The sequence below is a fragment of the Oryctolagus cuniculus genome, chromosome 18, assembly GCF_051225735.1.
Source record: "Oryctolagus cuniculus isolate XC-2025 breed Fujian yellow rabbit chromosome 18, ASM5122573v1, whole genome shotgun sequence".
NCBI lineage: Eukaryota > Metazoa > Chordata > Mammalia > Lagomorpha > Leporidae > Oryctolagus > Oryctolagus cuniculus.
The window spans coordinates 62,366,524-62,392,501 of record NC_142884.1 but is presented as its reverse complement, the minus strand read 5'-3'; the positions used below and the strand labels follow the sequence as shown (position 1 = coordinate 62,392,501).

The window sequence follows — 25,978 nt, the reverse complement described above, 5'->3', positions numbered from 1 at the left end:
GCACAAAACATCTACCTCCTGAAAAACTCTACATTTTTTTTTAAAGATTTATTTTATTGATTTGAAAGACAGAGTTACAGAGAGAGGTAGAGACACAGAGAGAGGTCTTCCATCCGCTGGTTCGCTATCCAGATGGCCGCAACGGCCAGAGCTGCACTGATCTGAAGCCAGGAGCCAGGAGTTTCTTCCAGGTCTCCCACGTGGGTGCAGGGGCCCAAGGACCTGGGCCATCTTCCACTGCTTTCCCAGGCCATAGCAGAGAGCTGGATCAGAAGAGGAGCAGCTGAAACTAGAACCAGTGCCCATATGGGGTGCTGGTGCCAGAGGCCAGGGCTTTAACCCGCTGCGCCACAGGGCCGGCCCCAAAACTCTACATTTCATAGAGTTTCTAGGACAATCCTTCAGAAATGCCTGCTTTGACAAAGTCTAAATTGTTAAAATCCTGATATCAGAGATCCTACTTATTAATAACTGGAAGAAAAAAAATCTGTTTAAAAAGTAAAACTACCAGGTTCTAGTCCCGGTTGTTCCTCTTCCAGTCCAGCTCTCTACTGTGGCCCAGGAGGGCAGTGGAGGATGGCCCAAGTGCTTGGGTCCCTGTACCCACATGGGAGACCGGGAGGAAGCACCTGGCTCCTGGCTTCGGATCGGCATAGCGCTGGCCATAGCAGCCATAGGGGAGTGAACCAACGGAAGGAAGACCTTTCTCTCTCTGTCTATAACTCTCTGACTCTCTCTCACTGTCTAACTCTGCCTGTCAAAAAAAAAAAAAAAAAAAAAAAAAGGTAAAACTAAGTCTGGCACAGGCGTAGCGGGTAAGGCTGCCGCCTGAAGTGCCGGCATCCCACATGGGCACGAATTTGTGTCCTAGCTGCTCCACTTCTGATCCAGCTCTCTGCTACGGCTGGGAAAGCAGTAGAGGGTGGCCCAAGTCTTTGGGCCGCTGTACCCATGTGTGGGAGTCCTGGAAGAAGTGCTTGGCTCCTGGCTTCGGATAGGCGCAGCTCCGGCTGTTGCAGCCATCTGGGGAGTGAACCAGTGGATGGAAGACCTCTCTCTTTCTGCTTCTCCTTCTCTTTCTGTGTAATCTGACTTTCAAGTAAATAAATAAATCTTAAAAATAAATAAATAAATAAAACTAAGTTTGATTAAAGACTGGTAACCACTGTACTAGAAAAAAAGATTATCAGTATCACCAATTTTTCATGAATGAAAAATTCTGCTTGGCTGGTGCTGTAGTGCAGTGGGTTAAGCCACCATCTGCAGTGCCAGCATCCCATGTGGATACCAGTTTGAGTCCCGGCTGCTCCACTTCTGATCTTTAAAAAAAAAAAGAAGAAAAAAATCTGCAGTTTTTTTTTTTTTACTTTGTTGGGCATAGCCCCAACTGTATTTTTTTTTTTTTTTGGACAGGCAGAGTGGACAGTGAGAGAGAGACAGAGAAAGGTCTTCCTTTTCCATTGGTTCATCCCCTAATGGCCGCTGCGGCTGGCGTACCATGCTGACCTGAAGCCAGGAGCCAGGCGCTTCCTCCTGGTCTCCCACCCGGGTGCAGGGCCCAAGCAGTTGGGCCACAGCAGAGAGCTGGATTGGAAGAGGAGCAACTGGGACAGAATCTGGCGCCCCGACCGGGACTAGAATTTGGGGTGCTGGCGCCACAGGCGGAGGATTAGCCCATTGAGCCGCAGCGCCGGTCTGCAGTGTTTCTTGAAAAGGGAGGTGAAATAGAAAATGGGATTAGAAGAAATAGAAAACAAAGTCCAGAAGTGGACTGGTGTGTCTAGGATGCCTTTGAAGAAAGGGAACAAAGTAATTTCCAAAGCCTACTGCTGTTTTAAAAGAAAAATTCAAATGAAAACTCTGCTAAAAAAAAAAAAAAAAACTATGGAGGCAATCTGCCAGTAATTGTTTGAGTCCAGGGGAAAGAAGAGGCGACAGCTACACTGTGCAATGTTTTGGCCTTGAGTCAAACCACTGAGAATTTCCTGAGAAATGCAATTATATTTTGATTAGATGAATCAAGTCCATGTTTTGGTAGGAATACAGACATACAGGGTTCTGTAAGTCTAATCTACTTTATTTCTTCTGTTTAGTAAAGTCTTCGATATAATTTACACGTTCTGCTCAGTGATAATCATGTAATGTTAGATGTCATAAGGCCTTTTACATGGAAAATAGCCAGTAGGACTATGACCAAGACATTGTGAACCGGCACAAAGGACACAGATTTACACTGCTGAAACGCAGCATTTAAGAACACTCCGTCCTGGCTAACCTTCCCACTGTCCACTCTACTGTCTGCTAAGGAATGGCTCAGCTTCTCCCCCTGGATTTCTCATCCATTTAGTTTTCACTTTCCAGAATGAAGTGCTCACAATTATCCGAAGCAGCTGGCGCCATGGCTCAGTAGGCTAATCCTCCGCCTTGTGGCGCCAGCATACCGGGTTCTAGTCCTGGTCGGGGCTCCCGATTCTGTCCCGGTTGCCCCTCTTCCAGGCCAGCTCTCTGCTGTGGCCAGGGAGTGCAGTGGAGGATGGCCCAAGTGCTTGGGCCCTGCACCCCATGGGAGACCAGGATAAGCACCTGGCTCCTGCCATTGGATCAGCGCGGTGCCCCGGCCGCGGCGGCCATTGGAGGGTGAACCAACGGCAAAAGGAAGACCTTTCTCTCTGTCTCTCTCTCTGTCACTGTCCACTCTGCCTGCCTGTCAAAAACAAAACAAAACAAAACAAAACAAAACAAAACAAAAACAAAAACAAAACACACACACACAATTATCTGAAGCATCTATGAGGTCTGGCAAACTCAAGGTGGGGGAGGGGAGTAAGCATCCTCTCCCAGTGATCAGCCCTTTTTTCAGCTTTCTATAGTAGAAACAAATCAAAGGAGTCAGGAAAAAGGATATTTCTCTCTAATAGCAAATAAGCTTCTGGCCTAGTAAGTTTAATCTTTACATAGAAATGAAGGGTCAAACACACAGAAATTCCACTACATACACACCAGGATGGTTAGTATGGAAAAGTTTGAAGCAATGTCGGTAAGAATGTAGAGCAATGGAAACTCTCATACACTGTTGGTGGAAACAACTAATTGGGAGGAAGTAAACATATATCTATTCTTTGACCAAGTAATTCTACTGCTGCTATACATTTATCCAGGAGAAATAAAAACGCATGCCCTCAAAAATACTTGTAGTGGCCAGCACTGTGGTGTAGCGGGTAAAACCGCCTCCTGCAGTGCCGGCATCCCATCTGGGAGCTGGTTCGAGACTTGGCTGCTCTACTTCAGATCCAGCTCTCTGCTATGACCTGAGAAAACAGTACAAGGTGGCCCTAGTCCTTGGGCCCCTGTACCCATGTGGGAAACCCCGAAGAAGCTCCTGGCTCCCGGCTCCTGGCTTCAGGTCGGTGCTGCTCAGGCTGTTGCAGCCAGTTGAGGAGAAAATCAGCGGATGGAAGATCTCTCTGTAACTCTGCCTTTCAAATAATTAAATAAATCTTAAAAAAAAAAAAAAAAAACTTGTAGAAAAACAGTCATAATAACTCTATTAATACTAGCTCAAAACTAGAAATAGCTCGGGTAATCATCAATAGGGAAACAGATTTAAAAAAATTGACATTTACTTTGATAGAGCCAATGTGTATTTTTTTTTTAAAGATTTTTATTTATTTATTTGACAGATAGAGTTACAGACAGTGAGAGGTACAGAGAGAAAGGTCTTCCTTCCATTGGTTCACTCCCCAGATGGCCGCAACGGGTGGAGCCGTGCCAATCCGAAGCCAGGAGCCAGGTTTTTTCCTGGTCTCCCACGTGGGTGCAGGGGCCCAAGCACTTGGGCCATCTTCTACTGCTATCCCAGGCCACAGCAGAGAGCTGGACTGAAAGAGGAGCAACCGGGGCTAGAACTGGCGCCCACATGGGATGCTGGCACCGCAGGCGGAGGATTAACCCAGTGCGCCACGGCGCCGGCCCCGAGCCAACATATAATTTAAGGATCAAAGAGCTCCGAGCAGTTTTGCAGATATTGTCTTATTTATCCTTGAAGTATTTCGAAAGAGTTAAGTATCCCGTATTATTCCTATTTATAGACAGAGAAAAACAGTAGGACAGCAAGGTTAAGGAACTTAGTTAAGGTCTCATAATACTAACAGCACCTCAAATAGTATCTTAAAAATTCATTATGCCAATTCGGTAATCATTTTCTCACTCAATCTTCCAATAACCTTCATTTTGTATTATACAGGAGGAAATATGAGGCTTATGGCAAACACATAGCTTGATCAAAGTTATAAAGCCCTAACATCTCCCTAACTTATCTTCTAGTTCTTGTAACTGAAGGCCAATCAGCAAATGTGTACCTTTTTTCTGCCAAGATACACAGGATACACGTTCATGTTCCCTGGATTGAACCGAAGCTATGCATAATTTCTGCCAACTACTTGTAATTTTACTGCTTTTCTTTTTCTCTAAAAGCATGCTGGAATGCAAGCAAACACAATATCATCATGAATAACCTTGAATCACTTCCAGTTGATACTTTACAAAAAATTATTAAAATTTGATATTCAATTAAAGTTAGAAACAAATTACTTTGCAGCAAATAGACTGAGAACTTCTGCACAAGCCTGGACCTTCTAAGACCTTTCCTTGTATAGTAAGCTGTGACCAAGCAGGCTGATCATCCTATTGCGAAAGAAGCCATGGTAAAACTTTTATGGCTCCAACCTGCCTTCTCTACTTTGTTTTGAAGACATATTTCAAAGCTGACCATCAGCAGATGTCTTCAACATATAAATACACTAAAGAGAATATAGCCCCCAAGGGTTTTTTTAATGATATCATTTTTTTTAAAGATTTATTTTATGTATTTGAAAGATGGAGCTACAGAGAGAGCTCTTCCATCTGCTGGTTTGCTCCCCAGTTGGCCGCAATGGCCAGAGCTGCACTGATCTGAAGCCAGGAGCTTCTTCCAGGTCTCCCACGTGGGCGCAGGGGCCCAAGGACTTGGGCCATCTTCTACTGCTATCCCAGGCCACAGCAGAGAGCTGGATCAGAAGAGAAGCAGCCAGGACTAGAACTGGCGTCCATATGGAATACCAGTGCTCTGGCAAGGGCTTTAACCTGCTGCACCACAGCACCGGTTTTAATGAAGGTCAAGATTACCAGGCTCTAAAATACTTCTTAATGGGTAATAAAAACACAACTTTTTAGCAATCTAGCAAAGTCAAATCACCTTTGCTCCTTCTATCCCCACTGCCATACCCCAACGTTGCATGGAAACTTTACAGTCCTGGGCCAGCACCGTGGTGTAGCAGATAAAGCCATTGCCTGTAGTGCCAGCATCCCATGTGGGCTCCAGTTCGAGTCCCTGCTGCTCCACTTCTGATCCAGCTCTCTGCTATGGCCTGGGATGGAGGTGGAAGATGGCATGGCCCAAGTCTTTGGGCCCCTGTACCCACGTGGGAAACCCAGAAGAAGCTCCTGGCTTTGGATCTGCACAGCTCCAGCCATGCGGCCAGTTGGGAAGTGAAAGAACAGATGGAAGATATCTCTCTCTGACTCTCCTCTCTGTGTAACTCTGATTTTCAAATAAATAAATAAAACTTAAAAAAAAAAAAAAAAAACAGAAACTTTACATTCCTTTGCTTCATTCTCTAGCAGCCAGCTCCTCCAGCAGAACCATAGGTACCTATTTTCAACTTATAATGAAGGGATTCAGCCTCTCAGCCTGACAGCTCCTGGTTTAGGTTCATACTAATGAGACCCTAGGAGGCAGCAGTGAAGGGTCAAGTAACTGGGTCTCTGCCATCCACATGGGAGACCTGGAATGAGCTCTCCATTTCCACTTCAGCTCAGCTTAGATGCAGTGAGTGTGGGTGTTTGGAGAGTGAACCAGAGGGTGAGAACTACCTTATTATACATTCCCATCTTTCTCTTTCTCTCTATTTCTCAAATTAAATAAAAATTTAAAACAAATTCTATTCAAAGAAAAAAAATTCCAAATATAGACTTAAGTGGCTGAGACCATTACCTCTTTTACAAATTAAATTCTTTATTTAATTTTTTAAAATATTTTATTTATTGATTTATTTATTTGAGAGGTAGTTACAGATGGTGAGAGGGAGAAACAGAGAGAAAGGTCCTCTGTCTGTTGGTTCACTCCCCAAATGGCCACAATGGCTGGAGCTGCGCCAATCCGAAGCCAGGAGCCAGGAGCTTCTTCTGGGTCTCCCACATGGGTGCAGAGGCCCAAGGACTTGGGCCATCTTCTACTGCTTTCCCAGGCCATAGCAGAGAGCTGGATTGGAAGAGGAGTAGCTGGGTCTTGAACTGGCGCTCATATGGGACGCCAGCACCACAGGCGGAGGATTAACCTACTGTGCCACTGCGTCAGCCCCACAAATTAAATTCTTACTTTATGAAAAATATCACACAAAATTTCTTTAGGGGCCAGCACTGTCATGTCATGGGTAAAGCTTCAGCCTGTGATGTCTGGCATCCCATATGGGTGCCAGCTTGAGTTCCAGCTGCTCCCCTTCTGATCCAGCTCCCTGCTAATGCACATGGGAAAGCAGCAAAGGATGGCCCAAGTGCTCAGGCCCCTGTACCCGTGTGGGAGACCCAGATGAAGTTCCTAGCTTCTGGCTTTGGCCTGACCCAGCCCCAAATGTTGTGAACTAGTGGAATGAAGATCTCTCTCTCTCTCTGTTTCTCCCTCTCTAACTCTGCCTTTCAAATAAATAAAATAAAACTTAAAAAAAATTAAAGATGATTCAACATGCATACATAAAATGATCCATCATAAACACACAACCTTTCAGGAATAACCCTATGTGTAACACCAAGTAATTTCCATAATATCTCAAAGTTCTAAAAAGGTCAATCAAAGCAATACAAATATATCAGTATATATATTTTTTAAAGATTTATTTATTTTATTTGAAAGGCAGAGTTACAGAGAGGCAGAGGCAGAGAGAGAGAAAGAGACAGAGAAAGGTCTTCCATCTGTTGGTTCACTCCCTAAATGGTCGCAACAGCCAGAGCTGCACCAATCCGAAGCCAGGAGCTGGGAGCCTCCTCCAGGCGGGTGCAGGGTCCCAAGGACTTGGGCAGTCTTCTACTGTTTTCCCAAGCCATAGCAGAGAGCTGGATTGAAAGTGGAACAGCCGGGACTCGAATCGGCACCCATATGGGATGCCAGCACTGCAGGCTGGGGCTTTACCTGCTATGCCACAGCGCTGGCCCCATATCAGTATATAATAAATGTGTATATATATATATATATATATATACACACACAGTTGTTAGTTAAGGGTTTTTTTTTTTTTTTTTTTTTGACAGGCAGAGTTAGACAGTGAGAGAGAGAGACAGAAAGATCTTCCTTCCCTTGGTTCACCCCCCAAATGGTTGCTACGGCCAGCGCACTGTGCCAATCCGAAGCCAGGAGCCAGGTGCTTCTTCCTGGTCTCCTATGTAGGTGCAGGGGCCCAAGCACTTGGGCCATCTTCCAGTGCCCTCCCAGGCCACAGCAGAGAGCTGGACTGCAAGAGGAGCAACTGGGACTAGAACCCGGCGCCCATATTGATGCTGGCGCCGCAGGCAGAGGATTAACCAAGTGAGCTACGGCGCCAGCCCTGAGAACGAAACTTTCTATCCACTGGTTCCCTCTCGGCTGTGCTGAGCCAAGTCAAAGCCAGGTGTCAGGGTGTACCATGTGGGTGGTAAGGTCCAAGTTCTTAGGCCATCCTCTGTTGCTTTCCAGATGTGTTAGCAGGGAGCTAGATTGGAAGTGGAACAGACAGGACTCAAACTGTGCTCACAGGGATGCAGCATTGGAGGTGGCTTAAGATATGGCACAACAATGCCAGCCCCTAGTTGCTAATCTAACACTAGATTTGTCAGTACCTCCTCCTGGAATAAATAAAAACAAAGTCACAGAACAGATACCTAGCAGAGAAATCTGAAATTATCCAATCCATCCCTCTTATTTTGCAAAAGAAACAGATCACCAGAAGCCGACTTGGGTCCGGTGCTGTGGTACGTTGTGGTTAGCTGCCATCCATGAATGCCTGCTTATGTCCCAGCTGCTTCACTTCCAATCCAGCTCTCTGCTAATGCGCCTGGGAAGGCAGTGTAAGATGGTCAAAGTACCTGGGCCCCTGTAACCCATGTGGGAGATCCGGATGGAGTTCCTGGCTCCTGACTTCAGCCTGGCCCAGACCTGGTTGTTGCAGCTGTTTGGAGAGTGAATCAGAGCGTGGAAGATCTCTATCTCTGTCTTTAAAATAAATAAAATAAATCTTTATAAATCAACAACAAAAATAACACTGCACATTAGCAGGGAGCTGGATTGAAGTATAGTAGTTGGGTCTTGAACGGGCACCCAAATGGGATGCCAGCGTTGCAGACAGCAGCTTTACCTGCAATGCCACAATGCCAGCCCCAATAAATCTTTTTTTTTAATGAAAAGTTTCCTTGATAATACGTATATATTTTTCAATAATATAAATACAGAACTCCAGAATTCATCTCTCATTGCAGATAGATTTTTTCTCTGTATGCTTTAGTTAACAGAGCTATGTAATGTTCTGACACATCTGTTAGTCTCTGAGGCTGTAAGTATGGTGTTCTTGTTGGGTACAGCTTACCTGTTCTCCAGATCCGGCATGCTTAGGTTTCTAGCAGCAAAGCACATTTTGAGAGGGATGACTTTTCTGTCCTTAGTGCTGTTTTGGTGTTTTGGAGAACCAGAGTCCTCGCTGCCACTAAAGCTTGGTGACTGGGGAGCTGCACCTTCCCAGGGCAGATCTGATACTAATGATGGCTTCTTGATATATGGTGTGACTTCTCGGATGAACTTGACTATGAATAAAAATCAAAGGAGAAGGTTAGTATTTTTGCTTCCTATGAAAAATGGCAATTGAAATAGCCACATGCATACAGTATCTTGACAAAGTTTTTTAAAAAATTAAGTTAAAACCCATGAATTCCCTCAAGATAGATTTAGTCCCTTCTGAGATAGTGTCATCTAGCTATAGACAACTCTTTTTGTTAAAAAGATAAAAGATTTATTTATTTGAAAGGCAGAGTTACAGAAAAAGGGGGAGAGAGAGAGAGATCTTCCATCTGCTGGTTCACTACCCAAATGGTCATATTGGCCAGGGCTGTATCAGGCTAATGTCAGAGCCCAAAACCGGGTCTCCCACATAGGTGTAGGGGCTCAAGTACTTGGGCCATCTTCTGCTGATTTCCCAGGCACATTAGCAGGAAGCTGGATTGGAAGTGGAATAGTCAGGAGTTGAACCAGCACCCATATGGAATGCTTAACCTGCTGCATCACAATGCCAGCCCAGTTATGGACGACTCTTAACGTTTAGAAACTCCTTGATCCACTAATTTGCTGTCTATTGAAAATGTACAGAACAAAATAATCTCTTTTCCACATAAGAACCCTTCAAATATCTGAAAATAGAGTGTATATCTCTATTCTCCATACTATCCTATTTCTTCTTTTTTAAAGATATATTTATTTGAAAGGCAGAATTAGAGAGAGAAAGAGAGAGAGAGATATTTCTCATCTACTGGTTTACTCCCCAAATGGCAGCAATGGCAGGGGCTAAGCCAGAAACCAAGAGTTTCCTCTGGGTCCCCGATGCGGGTACAGGGGCCCAAAAACTTGGGTCATCTGGCTGCTTTCCCAGGCGCATTAGCAGGGAGCTGGCATTGGAAGTGGAGAAGCTGGGACTTGAACTGGCCCCCATACAGGATGCTGGCACTGCAGACGGTGGCTTTACCTGCTATGCCACAGGGCCCCCCCCCCAACCTAAATATTTTTACTCCAACTCAATTCAACTCAATCAATATTTATTAGCTAGCAAGTGTCACTGAGAATAAAAAGGCAAATGAGGCATAGTTCCTGTTCTCAAGTATGAGATAGCTAATCCTGAAAATAAGTGCAACAATAAAGTATATGTAACGTATGGTATGATCTGGAAAGTGTAAGCAGATTTTGCTTGTTCAAGGTACTCTATTTTCTATTAATGTAGTTCAAAATTAAAATATAGTTTTTATTAGATAGGAGTGTTTTTCTTTTTAAGTTCAGTGTTAAGACTCTGAATATTTTTTTTACCTTGGTCATGACTGGTGACTACTGTCAGTTGTGGTGTGCTATTTTTGTTTCAAAAACTAGATAAACTGGGGTGGCACTGTGGTAGAGCAGGTAACGTTATCACGTGTGGCACCAGCATCCCATATAGGCACCAGTTTGGGTCCCGGCTGTTCCACTTCCAATCCAGCTCTGCCAATGTGTTTGGGAAAGCAGCGGAAGATGGTTCTACCTACTTAGGAGACCTGTATGAAGCTCCTGGCTCCTGGCTTCAGCCTGATTCAGCCCTGGCCACTGAGGCCACTTGGGGAGTGAACCAGCAGATGGAAGACCTCTCTCTCTCTCTGTAACTCTGACTTTCAAATAAATAAATAAACCTTTAAAAAAAACTAGAAAACTAAAAATTATTAAAATCTTAAATAGCATCAAAACTATAACAGATAAATTAGTCATCATTACCTCTGCTAAAACCACTACACGTTATACCAGTATCCTATCTCCCTTTAGAAGTCTACTGTGACAGATCATTAGACTAGTATCACAGGAATCAAAAACAGATGTAACCACTGCTAGGTGATCTCACTTGAAGGCTCTAAGGTACACATGTAGAAAGTGAGAGCAGGGCTGGTTCTGTGGTGTAGTGGGTACAGCTGCCTCCTGCAGTGCTGGGCATTCCATATGGGTGCCGGTTGGATCTCAGCTGCTCCACTTCCGATCTAGCTCTCTGCTATGACCTGGGAAAATAGTGGAAGATGGCCCAAGTCCTTGGGCCCCAGCACCCATGGGGGAGACCCGGAGGAAGTTCCTGGCTCTTGGCTTTGGACTGGCACAGCTGCGGCCATCTGGGGAGTAAACCAACGGATGGAAGACCTCTCTATTTCTTTTCCTCTGACTTCTCTGTAATTCTGCTCTTCAAATAAATAAATAAACCCTTGAAAGAAAGAAAGAAAGAAAGAAAGAAAGAGAGAGAGAGAGAGAGAGGGAGGGAGGGAGGGAGGAAGGAAGGAAGGAAGGAAGGAAGGAAGGAAGGAAGGAAGGAAGGAAGGAAGGAAGGAGCAACATTAAACAAGTAAAAATTCAAAGGCTTGGCCTACTTCTCCAGTTAATCATAGGTGCCTCTTTTTCTTTTCCTAAATTAGAATGTTAAGAAAGAAGTTAAAAAAAACTAACAGTAGTCAATAGAAGAGATGAAGCTATTTTTCTTCTAAGCTAGCAAACAAGATCTGCTAAATTTAAGCATCATACTAGAAAATATAATAATTCTGTTGTCAACATTTACATTTAGTTTATACGTGTTTCCATATAGGTGTGTGACTTCTATGCATGGTTATAACATGTATTTCTCGGAGGACACAGTAAAAACTGCCTCAAGTTCCTAAGGAAATTTTTTTTTCATCCTAGAAAAACGGGCAGCGGTACAGCCAGTAGATCTCTAAGAGGCTGACTCAGGCATTTCAATATACTTAAGCTTTGTCCTTTCAAGAGAGGATTATATCACAAGAACTTTGGCATAAATTCCTAGGGTTTCCAGTTGCTGCCAACAGAAGGGACATACTTTTTGAACATTTAAAGCAGCATACCAACCATTGGGTTACCAAGTGGGGAAATTACAGACATTCTAAATGACTACTCTTGACTACTGCAGTGGTTAGAGAGGAACTGTCAATGATCTACTCAGAATGTCATTCAATCACACAGTAGCATCAATGAACTGATTGCCACACATGCACTATAACAGAAACACACACACACACACACACACACACACAACCTATGATCACCTTATCAAAAGAGTAGTGAGGGGCCAGTGCTGTGGCATAGTGCCTAAAGCCGCCACCTACGGCACTGGCATCCTGTTTGAGTGCCGGTTCGATTCCCGGCTGCTCCACTTCTGAATCAGCTCCCTGCTGGTGCACCTGAGAAAGCAGCAGAGGTGGCCCAAGTACTTAGGCTCCTGTAAGCACATGGGAGACCTGCAAGAATCTCCTGGCTTTAGACCAGCCCAGCTCCAGCCGTTGTGGCCATTTGGGGAGTGAACCAGGGGATGGAAGATATCTCCCCCTCCTCACTCCCCATCCCTGTAGAGTGTGTGAGTGAGTGTGTGTGTGTGTGTCTTCCTCTCTCTCTCTCGAACTCTGCCTTTCAAATAAATAAATCTTTAAAGAAAAAAAAAAAAATAAGGGGGCCGGTGCTGTGGCGTAGTGGGTAAAGCTGCCACCTGTGGTACCAGCATCCCATATGGGCACCAGTTCGAGTCCCAGCTGCTCCACTCCTGGTGCAGCTCTCTGCCATGGCCTGGGAAAGCAATGGAAGATGGCCCAAGTCCTTGGGTCACTGTACCCATGTGGAAGACCTGGAGGAAGCTCCTGGCTTTGGATTGGCACAGATCTTGCTGTTGTGGGCAGTTGGAGAGTGAACCAGCGGATGGAAGACCTCTCTGTTTTCTGTGTCTCTGTGTGTGTCTCTCTCTGTCTCTGCCTCTGCCTCTGTAACTTTGCCTTTCAAATAAAATAAATACATCTTAAAAAAAAGACTTACTCTAAAACCTTGTTCAAATATTAAATGTTGGGGAGGCAGGCGTTGTGGCGCAGTAGGTAAAGCTACCACTTGTGATATCTGAGTCCCACATCTGAACGTTGGTTTGAGTCCTAGTTACTCTACTTCCAATTCAGCCTCCTGCAAAAGTGTACTGTGGGAGAGGCAGGTGGTGGCTCAAGTGCTTGGGCCCTTGCTGCCCATGTGGGAGTTCCAGGTTCCTTGCTTCAGCCTAACCTCACTCTGGCTACTGTAGGCACTTGGAGAGAATAGTAAGCATAACATGGCACCGCTGTGTGGTACTCTGTCACTCTTAGCTACCCTTTCAAATAGATGAAAGCAATAAAACAAACATTAGGAGGCCAGCATTGTTATAGAGGGTATAATTACTACCTTTCGTGTCAGCATCCCATATGGGTGCTGGTTCATGTCCTGGCTGCTCCATTTCTGATCCAGCTCCCTGCTAATGGTCTGAGAAAAGCAGCAGAAAATGGCCTAAATGTTTGGGCTACTGTTACCCATGTGGGAGACCTGATGAAGCTCCTGGGTCCTGGCTTTGGCCTAACTCAGTGCAGGCCATAGTAGCTATCTGGAGAATGAACCAGTGAATGGAAGATCTCTCTTTCTCTATCCTTCTCTCTCTGTAACTCTTTCAAATAAAGTCTTTTAAAAATTAAATATTGGAACTTCTATAAAATGAAATCTTGTTGAGTCTGTGAAAACTATCACAGTGGATGGTGTGATCCAGGATCCAACTAATTTTTAATGAATTTCAAGCTCTAAGGAGTAATATTACAAGGATTTCCATGTTTGGGACATCAGGTTGCATTCAATTCTAAACTGAATGCTATTTATGTGGTTTTTAAAACAGGCAGAAAAACAGAGAAATCTCCAATCATTGGTTCACTTCCCAAATCCCCACAATAGCAATGACTAGGCCAGGCTGAAGCTGGGAGTTTGGAACCCAATCCAGGTCTCTCATGTGATGGCAACACCTCCCACAGCCTGCTCAGGGAAGGAAGCTGGGGTCAAGGGCCAGAGCCAGGAATCCAATCCAGGTACTCTGATGTGGGACATGAGGGGTCTTAACCACTAAGGCTAAATACCTACTTCTTATTGTGACTTTTTAAAGCTTATCTAAAAAGTACTTCATAGTGCACACATAGCCTATGGCTGTAATTACACATATTTGAGTAAACCGATCCCTTTCCCTATAATCATTATTTTACTCTTTGGCTCTTCTTTCATTCCAGCTGGTGATATTTACTATTAATTTAAGTCAAACTAAGTTAGTCACACAATGTGGAGAGTGCTACCATGACTTCCCCTTCTTTTGCAAGATATTTGTTTCTGTAATATTCTCAGAGTGAACAATCTGGCTTTGCATTTTGGACAGAAATGAGTTATGTTGATGTCAGTGATAAAGTATTCTCCCAAGAGATTAGACGTAAGGGAGGAGTTACTTCACTCTCATTAGAGCCTTTTATACTCTCAACTTGCATGCATCTTCCAACCCAAGTCTCCGTGTCTTTGGGGTTTAAGGAAACTACAGAGAACAGGGTTTGGTGCAATGAACCTGAAGTGTGTTCAGAGTGTCTCTGGTTTCATTGCATTTTTTAACTTTGAAGAAACATAGCACATTCATTAATTTATTCAGCACCTACTATGTACCAGGAACTGTTTTGTGCACACAGAATAAGACACCAGTGAACAGAACATGCAAAAAACAATAATTAATAAGCTAATAATAGTCTAGAGAAATGAAAATACGTTCACACAAAAGCCTGTACAAAATTTTCTTTTCAGGCCGGCGCCGTGGCTCAATAGGCTAATCCTCCACCTAGCGGCGCCAGCACACCGGGTTCTAGTCCCTCTCGGGGCGCCGGATTCTGTCCCGGTTGCCCCTCTTCCAGGCCAGCTCTCTGCTATGGCCCGGTAGTGCAGTGGAGGATGGCCCAAGTCCTTGGGCCCTGCACCCCATGGGAGACCAGGATAAGTACCTGGCTTCTGCCATCGGATCAGCGCGGTGCACCGGCTGCAGCGCGCCGGCCACGGTGGCCATTGGAAGGTGAACCAACGGCAAAAGGAAGACCTTTCTCTCTGTCTCTCTCTCTCACTGTCCACTCTGCCTTTCAAAAAATATTTTTTTTTCTTTTGAGAGGCACAGAGAAACACACACACACACACACACACACACACAGTGAAACAGAGAGAGACCTCCCATCCAATGGTGCATTGCCCCAAATGCCCAGCAGCCAGGAACACAACACAGGCCTCCTACACAGCTCAACCACTTGAGCCATCACTTGCTGCCTCCTAGAGTCTGCATCAGCAGGGGAGTGCAACTGGAAGTAGAACCGGAACTCAAACTCAGGCACTCCAATACAGGATGCGTCCAACTCACGTCACTTCTGACCACTGCACCAATGTCTGCCCCTATATATGAATATTTTTAGTAGCTTATTTATAAGTGCTCAAACTGGAAACAACCGGAATATCCTTCAATAGTGAATAGATACATTGTTGTACAGCTGCAGAGTAGAATACTACTCAACAATAAAAAGGAATGAACTACTGATGACACTCAGAAACCTGGATGAATCTCAAAGGCATTCTGTTGAGAGAGGTCATTCTTGGCCGGTGCTACGGCTCACTTGGCTAATCCTCCGCCTGCGGCGCAGGCACCCCAGGTTCTGTCCCGGTTGCTCCTCTTCCAGTCCAGCTCTCTGCTGTGGCCCGGGAGGCAGTGGAGGATGGCCCAAGTGCTTGGACCCTGCACCCGCATGGGAGACCAGGAAGAAGCACCTGGCTCCTGGCTTCGGATCGGCGCAGGATGCCGGCCTTTGCGGCCATTTGGGGGTGAACCAACGGAAGGAAGACCTTTCTCTCTGTCTCTCTCTCACTGTCTAACTCTGACTGTCAGAGAGAGAGAGAGAGAGAGAGAGGTCATTCTCAAATGCTTACAAACTGCATGATTCTATTATTGAAAAAACAAAACTATATATGAAGAACAGATTGGTGCTTTCCAGAAGCCAGGTAGGAAGGAAGGTGTAATTTTTTTTTTTTTTAAAGATTTATTTATTCTAGGCCAGCGCCGTGGCTCACTAGGCTAATCCTCTGCCTTGCGGCGCCGGCACACCGGGTTCTAGTCCTGGTCGGGGCGCCGGATTCTGTCCGGGTTGCCCCTCTTCCAGGCCAGCTCTCTGCTGTGGCCAGGGAGTGCAGTGGAGGATGGCCCAAGTGCTTGGGCCCTGCACCCCACGGGAGACCAGGAGAAGTACCTGGCTCCTGCCATCGGATCAGTGCGGTGCACCGGCCGCGGCGGCCACTGGAGGGTGAACCAACAGCAAAGGAAGACCTTTCTCTCTGTCTCTCTCTCTCACTGTCCACTATGCCTGTCAAAATAAATAAATACATAAATAAATAAAAGATTTATTTATTCTACTTGAAAGTCACAGTTACACAGAGAGAGGCAGAGAAAGGCAGAGAGGCAGGAGAGAGAGAGAGAGAGAGAGAGAGAGAGAGGTCTTTCATCTGCTGGTTCATTCCCCAGATGGCTGCAATGGCCAGAACTGCTCCGATCCGAAGCCAGGAGCCAGGAGCTTCTTCTGGGTCTCCCATGTGGGCGCAGGAGCCCAAGGACTTAGGCCATCTTCCACTGCCCTTCCAGGCCATAGCAGAGAGCTGGATTGGAAGTGGAGCAGCTGGGTCTTGAACTGGCGCCCATATGGGATGCTGGTACCACAGGCGGCAGCTTTACCCACTATACCACAGCGCTGGCCCCAGGAAGCTGTAATTATGGAACAATCTTGTACCTTGATTGTGGTATGGATACAAGAATTTATATATGTGTTAAAATCCATAACTGGGGGCCGGCACTGTGGTGTGTAGTGGATAAAGGCACCGCCTGTGGTGCCAGCATCCCATATGCACTCTGGTTCCAGTTCTGGCTGCCCCGCTTCCAATCCAGCTCTCTGCTGTGGCCTGGGAAAGCAGTAGAAGACAGCCCAACTTGGGCTCCTGCACCCGCGTGGGATATTTGGAGGAAGATCCTGGCTCTGGATTGGAGCAGCTCCAGCTGTTGCGGCCAATTGGGGACTGAACCAAATGATGGAAGACTTCTCTCTGTCTTTCTGCCTCTCTGTGTAACTCTGATTTTCAAATAAATAAGTAAATCTTTAAAAAAAAAAACAAACCCGTAACTGTATCCCTGGGGCTGGCGTTGTGGCACAGCAGGTAAAGCTGCTGCCTGAGACAAGGGCATCCCATACGGATATGGACGCTGGTTTGTGTCTCAGCTGCTCCACTTCTGATCCAGCTCCCTGGGAAAAGCCTAGGAAAGGTAGTGGAAGATGGTGTAAGTGCTTGGGCCCCTGACAGCACGTGGGAGACTTGGAAGAAGCTCCTGGCTCCTGGATTCGGTCTGGCCCAGCCCTGGCTGTTGTAGCTATCTGGGAGGTAAACCAGCAAATAGATGATTCTTCTCTCTGCACCTTTGAATTTCAAATAAATAAATAAATCTTAATAATAATAAAAAGGAAGAAGCATTCCAATCAGAGTTAAAGGGGGGGGAGGTTTACAGAAGTTATGGGGGCGGGAGGCAAATCATGTGGGGTCTTGTAAGCCATCATAAGGACTTTGACTTTTATCCTCAAATGGGAAGCCACTGGAAGCTTTCCAGCAGAAGAGTGACTGCTATGTTGAAAATGAAGTGAAATAAGACCAAGGGCAGAAGCAGGAAGTCTAGTCAGGGAGGTTGTCAGAGGTGAGAGATGATAAGATTTGGACAAGGGTGACTGAAGTGGAAGTGGTTAGACTCTAATCTCTAATAAAAGTAGATCTACTTACATGTCCTGACAGATTGGACAAGGTGGGGAAAAGAGAGACGAGTTGAGAATAATTTCAAGATTTCCGTCCTGGGGCCTGTGTTGTGGTGTAGTAGGTTAAGCTGTTGCCTGCAACACTGGCATAACATATGGGTGCTGGTTTGAGTCCCAGCTGCTCCACTTCTGATCCAGCTCCCCACTAATGTGCCTTGGGAGAACAGCGGAAGATGGCCCAAGTACTTGGGCCCCTGCATTCACGTGGAAGACCTGGAAGGAATTTCAGTCCCCGGCTTCGGCCTGGCCCAACCCTAGCCACTGCGGCCATTTGGGGAGTGAACCAGCAGGTGAAAGATATCTCTCTGTCTCTCCCTCTCTCTGTAATTCTGACTTTCAAACAAATATATAAATCTTAACAAAAAAAAAAAAAAAAGAATTTCTGTCCAAAACAACTAAACAACTGAACAACTAAAAGGCTGGATTTCTACTGCCAGGTTTAGGAGAAAAGATCAGGACCTCAAAGACATAAATTAAGCAATTAAGTCCAGCAGGCAGCTAGATATGTGAGTCTGTAGCAGAAGAAACGGGTCTGGGCTGGAGGCATTCATCTGGGAGCTATTACAAACGGTTATATTTAAACCACAAAACTGGATAGGATTGCTGATTCAGTTAGAATCCCAAAAGCAGACAGATGATATAGGATTTAGTAAAGGGAAGATTTATAAAGGTGTGGGCAGAATGCAGACACCACAAGGGAAAATTGAACATGGTATCCCAGGACTATTAACAGACTGGCTGTTTGCACACCTATGCCTGACAGGACTAGAAATGGTTACCAGATTCAGAAGAGTCCTATGGAAACTGATTCGAGGGGAGCAGCAATCTTTGGTGCATTCAGCCAGACTTGAGGTGGCTTAGGAGCCAAGGGGCAAATGCTCCAACCTCACTCTCCTTTCTCCATCCCTCCAATGTCCTGCTGGGGCTCCACAGTGGCCAAACCTAACAAACCCAAAGAGCAAGGAACCTTATTGATGTAGTCTATGCAGGTCAGCCTTCTGGGACTGAGGTAAAAAAGCTGGGGTGGACCCAGAGGGACAAATGAAGACTTCAGTACATCACCAAGGAAGTGAGCACAAAGGAGGCAAGGCAGTTCTACTACTGACGAGCTGCAGAAGAGAGAAGAAATAGCAAATAAGATGGGCTAGGAGATAGGAGATCCACGAGAGACAAGTACTCATAGAAACACCAGACTGGGGGCTGGCATTGTGGTGTAGCTGATAAAGGCACTGCCTATGATGCTGGTATCCCACATGGGCACCAATTTGTGTCTTAGCTGCTCTACTTCCAATCCAGCTCCCTGTTAATGGCCTGGAAAAAGCAATAAAAGATGGCCCAGTGTTTGGGTCCCTGCCACCCATGTGGGAGACCCAGAAGAAACTGGGGAGTGAACCAAAGGGTGGAAGATCTCTCTCTCTCTCTCTCTCTGTAACTCTGCTTTCCAAGTAAATAAATTAGTATTTTAAAAAAGAAAGGGGGCTGGCATTGTGGCGTAGCATGAAAAACTGTCGTCTGCGTGCCAGCACCCATATGGGCACTGGTTCCAGTCCTGGCTTACTTCCAATCTAGCTCCTTGACAATGTGTCTGGGAAAGCAGCAGAGGATGACTCATGTGCTTGGGCCCCTGCACCCACGTGGGAGACCCAAATGAAGCTCCTGGCTCCTGGTTTTGGACAGGCCCAGCCCTAGCCACTGCGGCCATTTGGGGAGTGAACCAGCAGATGGAAGATCTCTCTCTGTCTCTGCCTCTCTCTGTAAATTCTGCCTTTCAAAGAAATAAATCAATCTGAAAGAAGGAAGGAAGGAAGGAAGGAAGGAAGGAAGGAAGGAAGGAAGGAAGGAAGGAAGGAAGGAAGGAAGGAAGGAGAGAAGAGAAGAGAAGAGAAGAGAAGAGAAGAGAAGAGAAGAGAAGAGAAGAGAAGAGAAGAGAAGAGAAGAGAAGAGAAGAGAAGAGAAGAGCAAACATCATCCAAATTTAACCAAACAGAAAAAGTTCTGCCTTGACCTGAGTGACCCCAACTTGGCTCTTCCTTCCTTCTTTGGAAAAATCAAAACAAAACGGCTTATGCTTGCTGTTTCTATTTTCTCTTTTCACTCCTTAATCTTTCTGAATAAAACTGTGTTCTAAAGAATCACTAATGTTTTCTTACCTAATTCAAGGGCCCTTTCTCAATCCTTGGTGTACACCATTCTATTGTCTGTAACAATGACTCTACCAACTTTTCCCCTTTTTTCTGTTGATTTATTTTTAATGCTTTTTTTTCCCTCCTATCCTTGCATTGTAGGCATTTCCCAAGGCTCTGGTTTTTCCACTTTCCTGTCACTTTATACTCCCACTCCCGGCAACTTTCAATGCTGGATTCAACCCAATTATTTCCTGTGGGTCCCAATTCCTTCTATTTGGGTGCTGTCCCAATGCTTCAAATTCAACATATCCAAATGCAAATTAATCTTCATTATCCTTTATCCCCCTGCCCTGTTCACTGTTTTAGTTATTATGATCAGCATTACCATCTAGTCATCCCAAATCTAATCTAAACCAGTCTGGTGTAAAGTACAATAATCTTCTATTTTATTAAAGGTTGCCGGATGGCTGATTCTTATGCTCAGATTTAGGAACTGCTTATCTGGATCTCTGCAGACGACTCCCTCTTCCTAGCACCCTCATCCCACCTCTAACATTATTCTCCAACCTACGCACTTTCCTCATTTCTCACTGCCAACATGCTTCTGAATCACTCAGACCATGGAAATGCCTTTTTGGGAGGTGACGGGGTGGGAGCTGGAGGGAGGGGATAATTGTGGTAAAATATTCACGACATAAAAATCACCATTTTAACCATTTTTACATGTACACTCACATTGCTTTGCAATCACTACCATCCAGCTCCAGAACTTTATTTTCCCAAACTGACACTCTGCACCCAATAAGCAATGACTTCCTGTTCCCTACTTCCCACCAGTCCCTGGCAACCACGATTCTTCTTTCTGTGTCTTATGAATTTGACTACTCTATGCCTCCCATGTGGCAGGGACCCAGGTACTTGGGCCATCATCTGATGCTAGTCCAGGCACATTAGCAGGAAGCTGGATCATAAGCAGAAGAGCTAGGACTTGACATGGGATGCCAATGCTACTTAACCCCCTGCATCGCACTGCCAATACCAATCTGCTTCTTAACGCTGAAACTGGCTAAGTAAGAGGTTTCTGATCACAGGTCAGAATCAAGTTGCATGTCACACAATTTCCTCTACATATCCATGTTCTGCTCTTGTTCTTTCTCATATCAACTGTTCAAAACAGCCATTAATACTTTTTTAAAGATTTATTTATTTGAAAGGCAGAGTTGTAGAAAGAGAGCAAGAGAGAGCAAGAGAGAGAGAATGAATCTGCCATTCACTGGTTCACTCTCCATATGGCCACACGGCCAGAGCTGGGCTGGTCTAGTCAGGAGCCAGGAGCTTCTGCCGAGTCTCCCACATGGGTGCAGGGCCCAAGCATTTGGACCATCTTCTGCTACTTTCCCAGGCACATTAGCAGGGAGCTGGACTTGAAGTGGAGCAGCTGGGACTTGAGCCAGCACCCACCCATATGGGATGCGAGCATCACAGGTGGCAGCTTTATCCACTATGCCATAAGGCTGGCCCCCAGTCTCATCTTTTCATTTCAGATAAGTAAACATAAAATAGAGAAAATAAAAATACAAAGGGGCCAATGTTGTGGTGCCACCAAGTTAAGCTACCAGTTGCAACTCTGGCATCCCATATCAGAATGTCGGTTGGAGTCCAGACGCTCTGCTTCCAATCCAGCTTCCTGATAATGTGCCCGGGAAGGCAGGTAAATAAATATTACAAATATACATAATAATTGCTCTGTAGTATTCCCCCCAAAATTTTAAAAAGATATATACAAAAATTCCTAATCCTACCATATTTCCTTCTAGACTTTTTCAGTCCTATACTTAACACAGAAATATTATACAAACTCTTCACAAGCATCATTTGAAAATAACTTACAGCATCCCATTGTGTGTTTACCATAATTTATTTAGGCGTTCTCTAATTACTGAGTACTTAGTTTAAATGACGTGCATCTTTTTTAGGGAAGAAATTATCTGGGTCACACGAATATTTAAGGTTCATGATAAATGTTGCCAAATTGCTCCCCAAATGAACTGTGTCACTTTACACTCTCAACCAGCATGTCCAGGTCAGGACATTTGCCGACAGAAGTAGTCCCATTTAAAGCAAACTTTTTTACTTTAATAGGTGAAAAATGGTGTAATCTTGATCTCCTATCTCAACAAATGTTGAATGTTATAATTTTTTTCTTTTTCTTTCTTTTTAAAAGATTTTATTACTTATTTGAGAGGCAGAGTTATAGACAGTGAGAGGAAGAGACAGAGAGAAAGATCTTCCTTCCGTTGGTTCACTCCCCAAATGGCTGCAACGGCCGGAGCTGGGCCGATCCGAAGCCAGGAGCCAGGCGCTTCTTCTGGGTCTCCCATGTGGGTGCATGGGCCCTTGGACTTGGGCCATCCTGCACTGCTCTTCCCAGGCCATAGCAGAGAGCCAGATTGGAAGTGGAGCAGCCGGGACTAGAACTGGTGACCATATGGGGTACTGGTGCTGCAGGTGTAGGATTAACCTACTGCGCCACAGCACCAGGCCCTATTTTTTTCTTAAAAGCAGGAAATCCATGTCTCTTCGGTTTTTTTCTGTCTGAAGAAGTGGGAGAAATAATTTGAGCTAAGAACAGTGATGAGTTACAGGACAGTCACTGGGACCTCATATTTAACACAAATCTGAATTAAATTTCATGATATACCAGCATTTCCAAAATCCAATTCCAAAATAATTTTCCATTATTGCCTGTCATTTATCTCTGTGAAATTAGCTTCCTTTTTTCTTTGAAAGGCAGAGAGACAAATGAAGAGACAGAGAGAAATATTCCATCTGCTGGTTCATTCCCCAAAATGCCCACAACGGCAGAGGCTGGGCTGGGTTGAAGCCAGGCACCTGGAACTCAATCTGGGTCTCCCATATGGGTGGCAGGCACCTAAGTAGCTGAGCCTTCACCTGCTGCCTCCCAGGTGCACACTGGAAGGAAGCTGGATAGGAAGCAGAGGAGCCAGGACTCAAGACAGATACTCCCATACAGGATGCTGGCAACAGAAGCGCTGCACCAAACACCCACCTGGGACCCTTTCTTCTTCTAAGGCATCAGTGTGGAAAATGCCCAGCAAAGAAATGAACCATTCAGAAGCAGTATGTGTGCTCTGAAGATGTGAGATGTGATTTTAACATTAAAAAACAAAAAACAAAAACAACTGTGGTTTATCTTAGTACTAGGTTTTCAATTTGGTTTACTTTCCATCTCTCCTTCTCCATTTCAGTGCAAGCCCTGTCTAAGTCAATAAAAGCAGGAGAAATACCCTTTTTAAAGATCTCAAATTACTGATGATATGATAAGGAGAATTCAAATTTTCTTTTAAACTTCTGAACTATAGGGAAATAAGTCCAAATAAACCAGATATAAAGTAGCTCTGAAATTTGTTCCTAGCAATTAAAATTTCAGGACTTTAAAATTATAGCCTTTTATAACATATTTACGCAAACTGGCAGAAAAAATATATTTTCTGGGCCTTAATCAATTCCTAACATGGATATCTATTACTCCGATACAAAAGTATTGGCTTTCACACTATTACATACACAAATGCAGACTAACAGGATAGATGGAAATAATTTGGGACATTGGGCTGTTCACTGTATAATTTCTTCTTGGCAGGCTTCTTTAATTACTAATATTATATGGTAAACTAATTGTGGTCATTTATATATTAAATATTCCTCAAATGCATTTACAAACTGTTTTTCTTTGAAATGTTTCCTTAAACTACAATAAGATATGGAAACTTCTCACTTCTCAACTTTTTATTTAAAAAAATCTTTTAAAACATCTTGGATTTGCATTTTGAAACGTTTTTGTAAAGAAGGCAGCTACTAGTACATTTCCCTGTGGAAATTTCCAAACAATGCTGGTTTAAAACCCTTTCTGGGGCTCGGCATTGTGGCTCAGCAGGTAGGGCCACCACTTGGGATATCTACATCCCGTATCACAGTGCGGGTTCAAGGCTGAGCTACTCTACTTCTAAGCCAGCTTCCTGCTAATGTACGTGCAGCGATGCAGCAGATGGTGGCCCGAGTACAGGAGTCCCTGACATTCACACAGGAGACCCGGGTGGAGTTCCTGGCTCCTGTCCTGGTTGTTGCAGGCACTGGGAAGTGAATCAGTGAATGCAAGATCTCTATCTCTCCCTCTGTGACTCTGCTTTTCAAATAAACAAATCTTTAAAAATAAAATAAAGTCCTTTATATAACAAATTCAAAAACTGGCAAATACTGCATCTGAACAAGCATTTCAAATTATATTTTTCTTTTCTTATTGGTATTGACATCTATATTTATTTTCTATGCCACATCTTTTTTTATATAAGTCAAATTATACTTAGTACTTCTTTCATTCCTAAAAAGTACTACTTTATGTGAAACAATGTTCTAATGTTTTTCATATCATTTTGCTTACTTCAAAACACAAAAAGACTGTTGACAACAGCAGAGAAAATTTGACCATGTATAGGATTAGTTAATGTGCCTTGGAAAGCAGCAGAAGGTAGCTCAAAATGCTTGGGCCCCTGCACCCGTTTGGGGGCACCCGGATGAAATGGCTTCAGCCTGGCCCAGTCTCAGCTATTACGGTCTTTTGGGGAGTGAACCAGCAGATGGAAGATCGTTCTCTCTCTCTCTCTCCTTCTTCTTCTCCCTTTCTCTCTCTCCCTCTTTTTCTGTAACTCCCCAGTTGGCTGTAATGGCTGGAATTGCCCTGATCCGAAGTCAGAAGCCAGGAGCTTCTTCCGGGTCTCCCACATGGGTGCAGGGGCCCAAGGACTTGGGCCATCTTCTACTGCTTTCCCAGGCCATAGCAGAGAGCTGGATGGAAAGAAGAGCAGCCAGGACTAGAACTGGTGCCCGTACGGGATGCCAGCGCTTCAGGCCAGGGCGTTAACCCGCTGAGCCACAGTGCCGGCCCCAATCTATAGAATTTCTTTTTTCTTTCTTTCTTTTTTTTTTTTTTCTTTTTTTTTTTTTTTGACAGGCAGAGTGGACAGTGAGAGAGAGAGACAGAGAGAAAGGTCTTCCTTTTGCCGTTGGTTCCCCCTCCAATGGCCACCGTGGCCGGCGCGCTGCGGCCGGCGCACCGTGCTGATCTGATGGCAGGAGCCAGGAGCCAGGTGCTTATCCTGGTCTCCCATGGGGTGCAGGGCCCAAGCACTTGGGCCATCCTCCACTGCACTCCCTGGCCACAGCAGAGAGCTGGCCTGGAAGAGGGGCAACCGGGACAGAATCCGGCACCCCGACTGGGACTAGAACCCGGTGTGCCGGCGCCGCAAGGCGGAGGATTAGCCTAGTGAGCCGCGGCGCCGGCTTATAGAATTTCTAATGCCAATCGTATGCCAACTTTACTGAATAATTGAGAGGATTAAAGAAATTTAACTAATGAAAGTTGTTTAATAAAAAATTGTTTAACAGGGCCTAGAAGATAGTAGGCACTGAATATAAATGATTTACAGAATGGGATTACTACATAACAATCAAGAATATCTGCAGATGGTAATTAAGATATCTCCAGAACCACAGCAAGCCAATTGTTCTTTGTTTCCCCTTTCAGTCACACACACAAAACCAACTTTGACACCACATAGCCTTCCTCATTTATTTTTCTTAACAGTCTTCATATTGCAATCCTGGCACCTGTCATATGTCACAGTTCCTGTCCTACCTGTCTTTTGCACTTGAAGAAGGATACAGTAAAAGGATTAAAATTCAAGGCACTATAAAAAAGTCAACAATTACAATATATCACTTATTTTTTGGTCATGCTTCAGAACTGCATTGCAGTCTGGGTAGGCTTAGGTCATCTTCCACCGCTTTTCCCATTAGTTGGGAGCTGGATCAGAAGTAGAGTGGCTGGAACTCAAACCAGCGCCCATATGGGATGCCAGCACCCCAGGCAGCAGCTTTACCTGCTACACTTCAGTGCCAGCTCCAAGATTTACTTTTTTTTTTTTTTAAGCACCAATTTATTTATTTATTTAATTTATTTTTACAGGCAGAGTGGACAGTGAGAGAGAGAGACAAAGCTCTTCCTTTGCCATTGGTTCACCCTCCAATGGTCGGCGTGGCCGGCGTGCTACAGCCGGTGCATTGCGCTGATCCGAAGCCAGGAGCCAGGTGCTTCTCCTGGTCTCCCATGCGGGTACAGGGCCCAAGCACTTGGGCCATCCTCCACTGCACTCCCAGCCCATAGCAGAGAGCTGGCCTGGAAGAGGGGCGACCGGGACAGAATCCGGCTCCCCGACTGGGACTAGAACCCGGTGTGCCGGCGCTGCGAGGCA

General features: G+C 45.0%; 1 protein-coding gene across 4 annotated transcripts in view; it reads right to left on the bottom strand.

Annotated features, from left to right (window-relative positions):
- Positions 1 to 25,978, bottom strand: part of SNTB2 (syntrophin beta 2) — a 119,933-nt gene that overhangs the window by 54,659 nt on the left and 39,296 nt on the right. For all 4 annotated transcript variants that reach the window (XR_016225341.1, XR_016225340.1, XR_016225339.1 and 1 more), the window contains exon 2: positions 8,649 to 8,862. Coding sequence is in view for 1 of the 4 variants with exons in the window: in XM_051847241.3 (XP_051703201.2) it covers positions 8,649 to 8,862 (214 nt within the window). In the remaining 3 variants the exon portion in view is untranslated. The remainder of the gene's footprint in view (positions 1 to 8,648; positions 8,863 to 25,978) is intronic.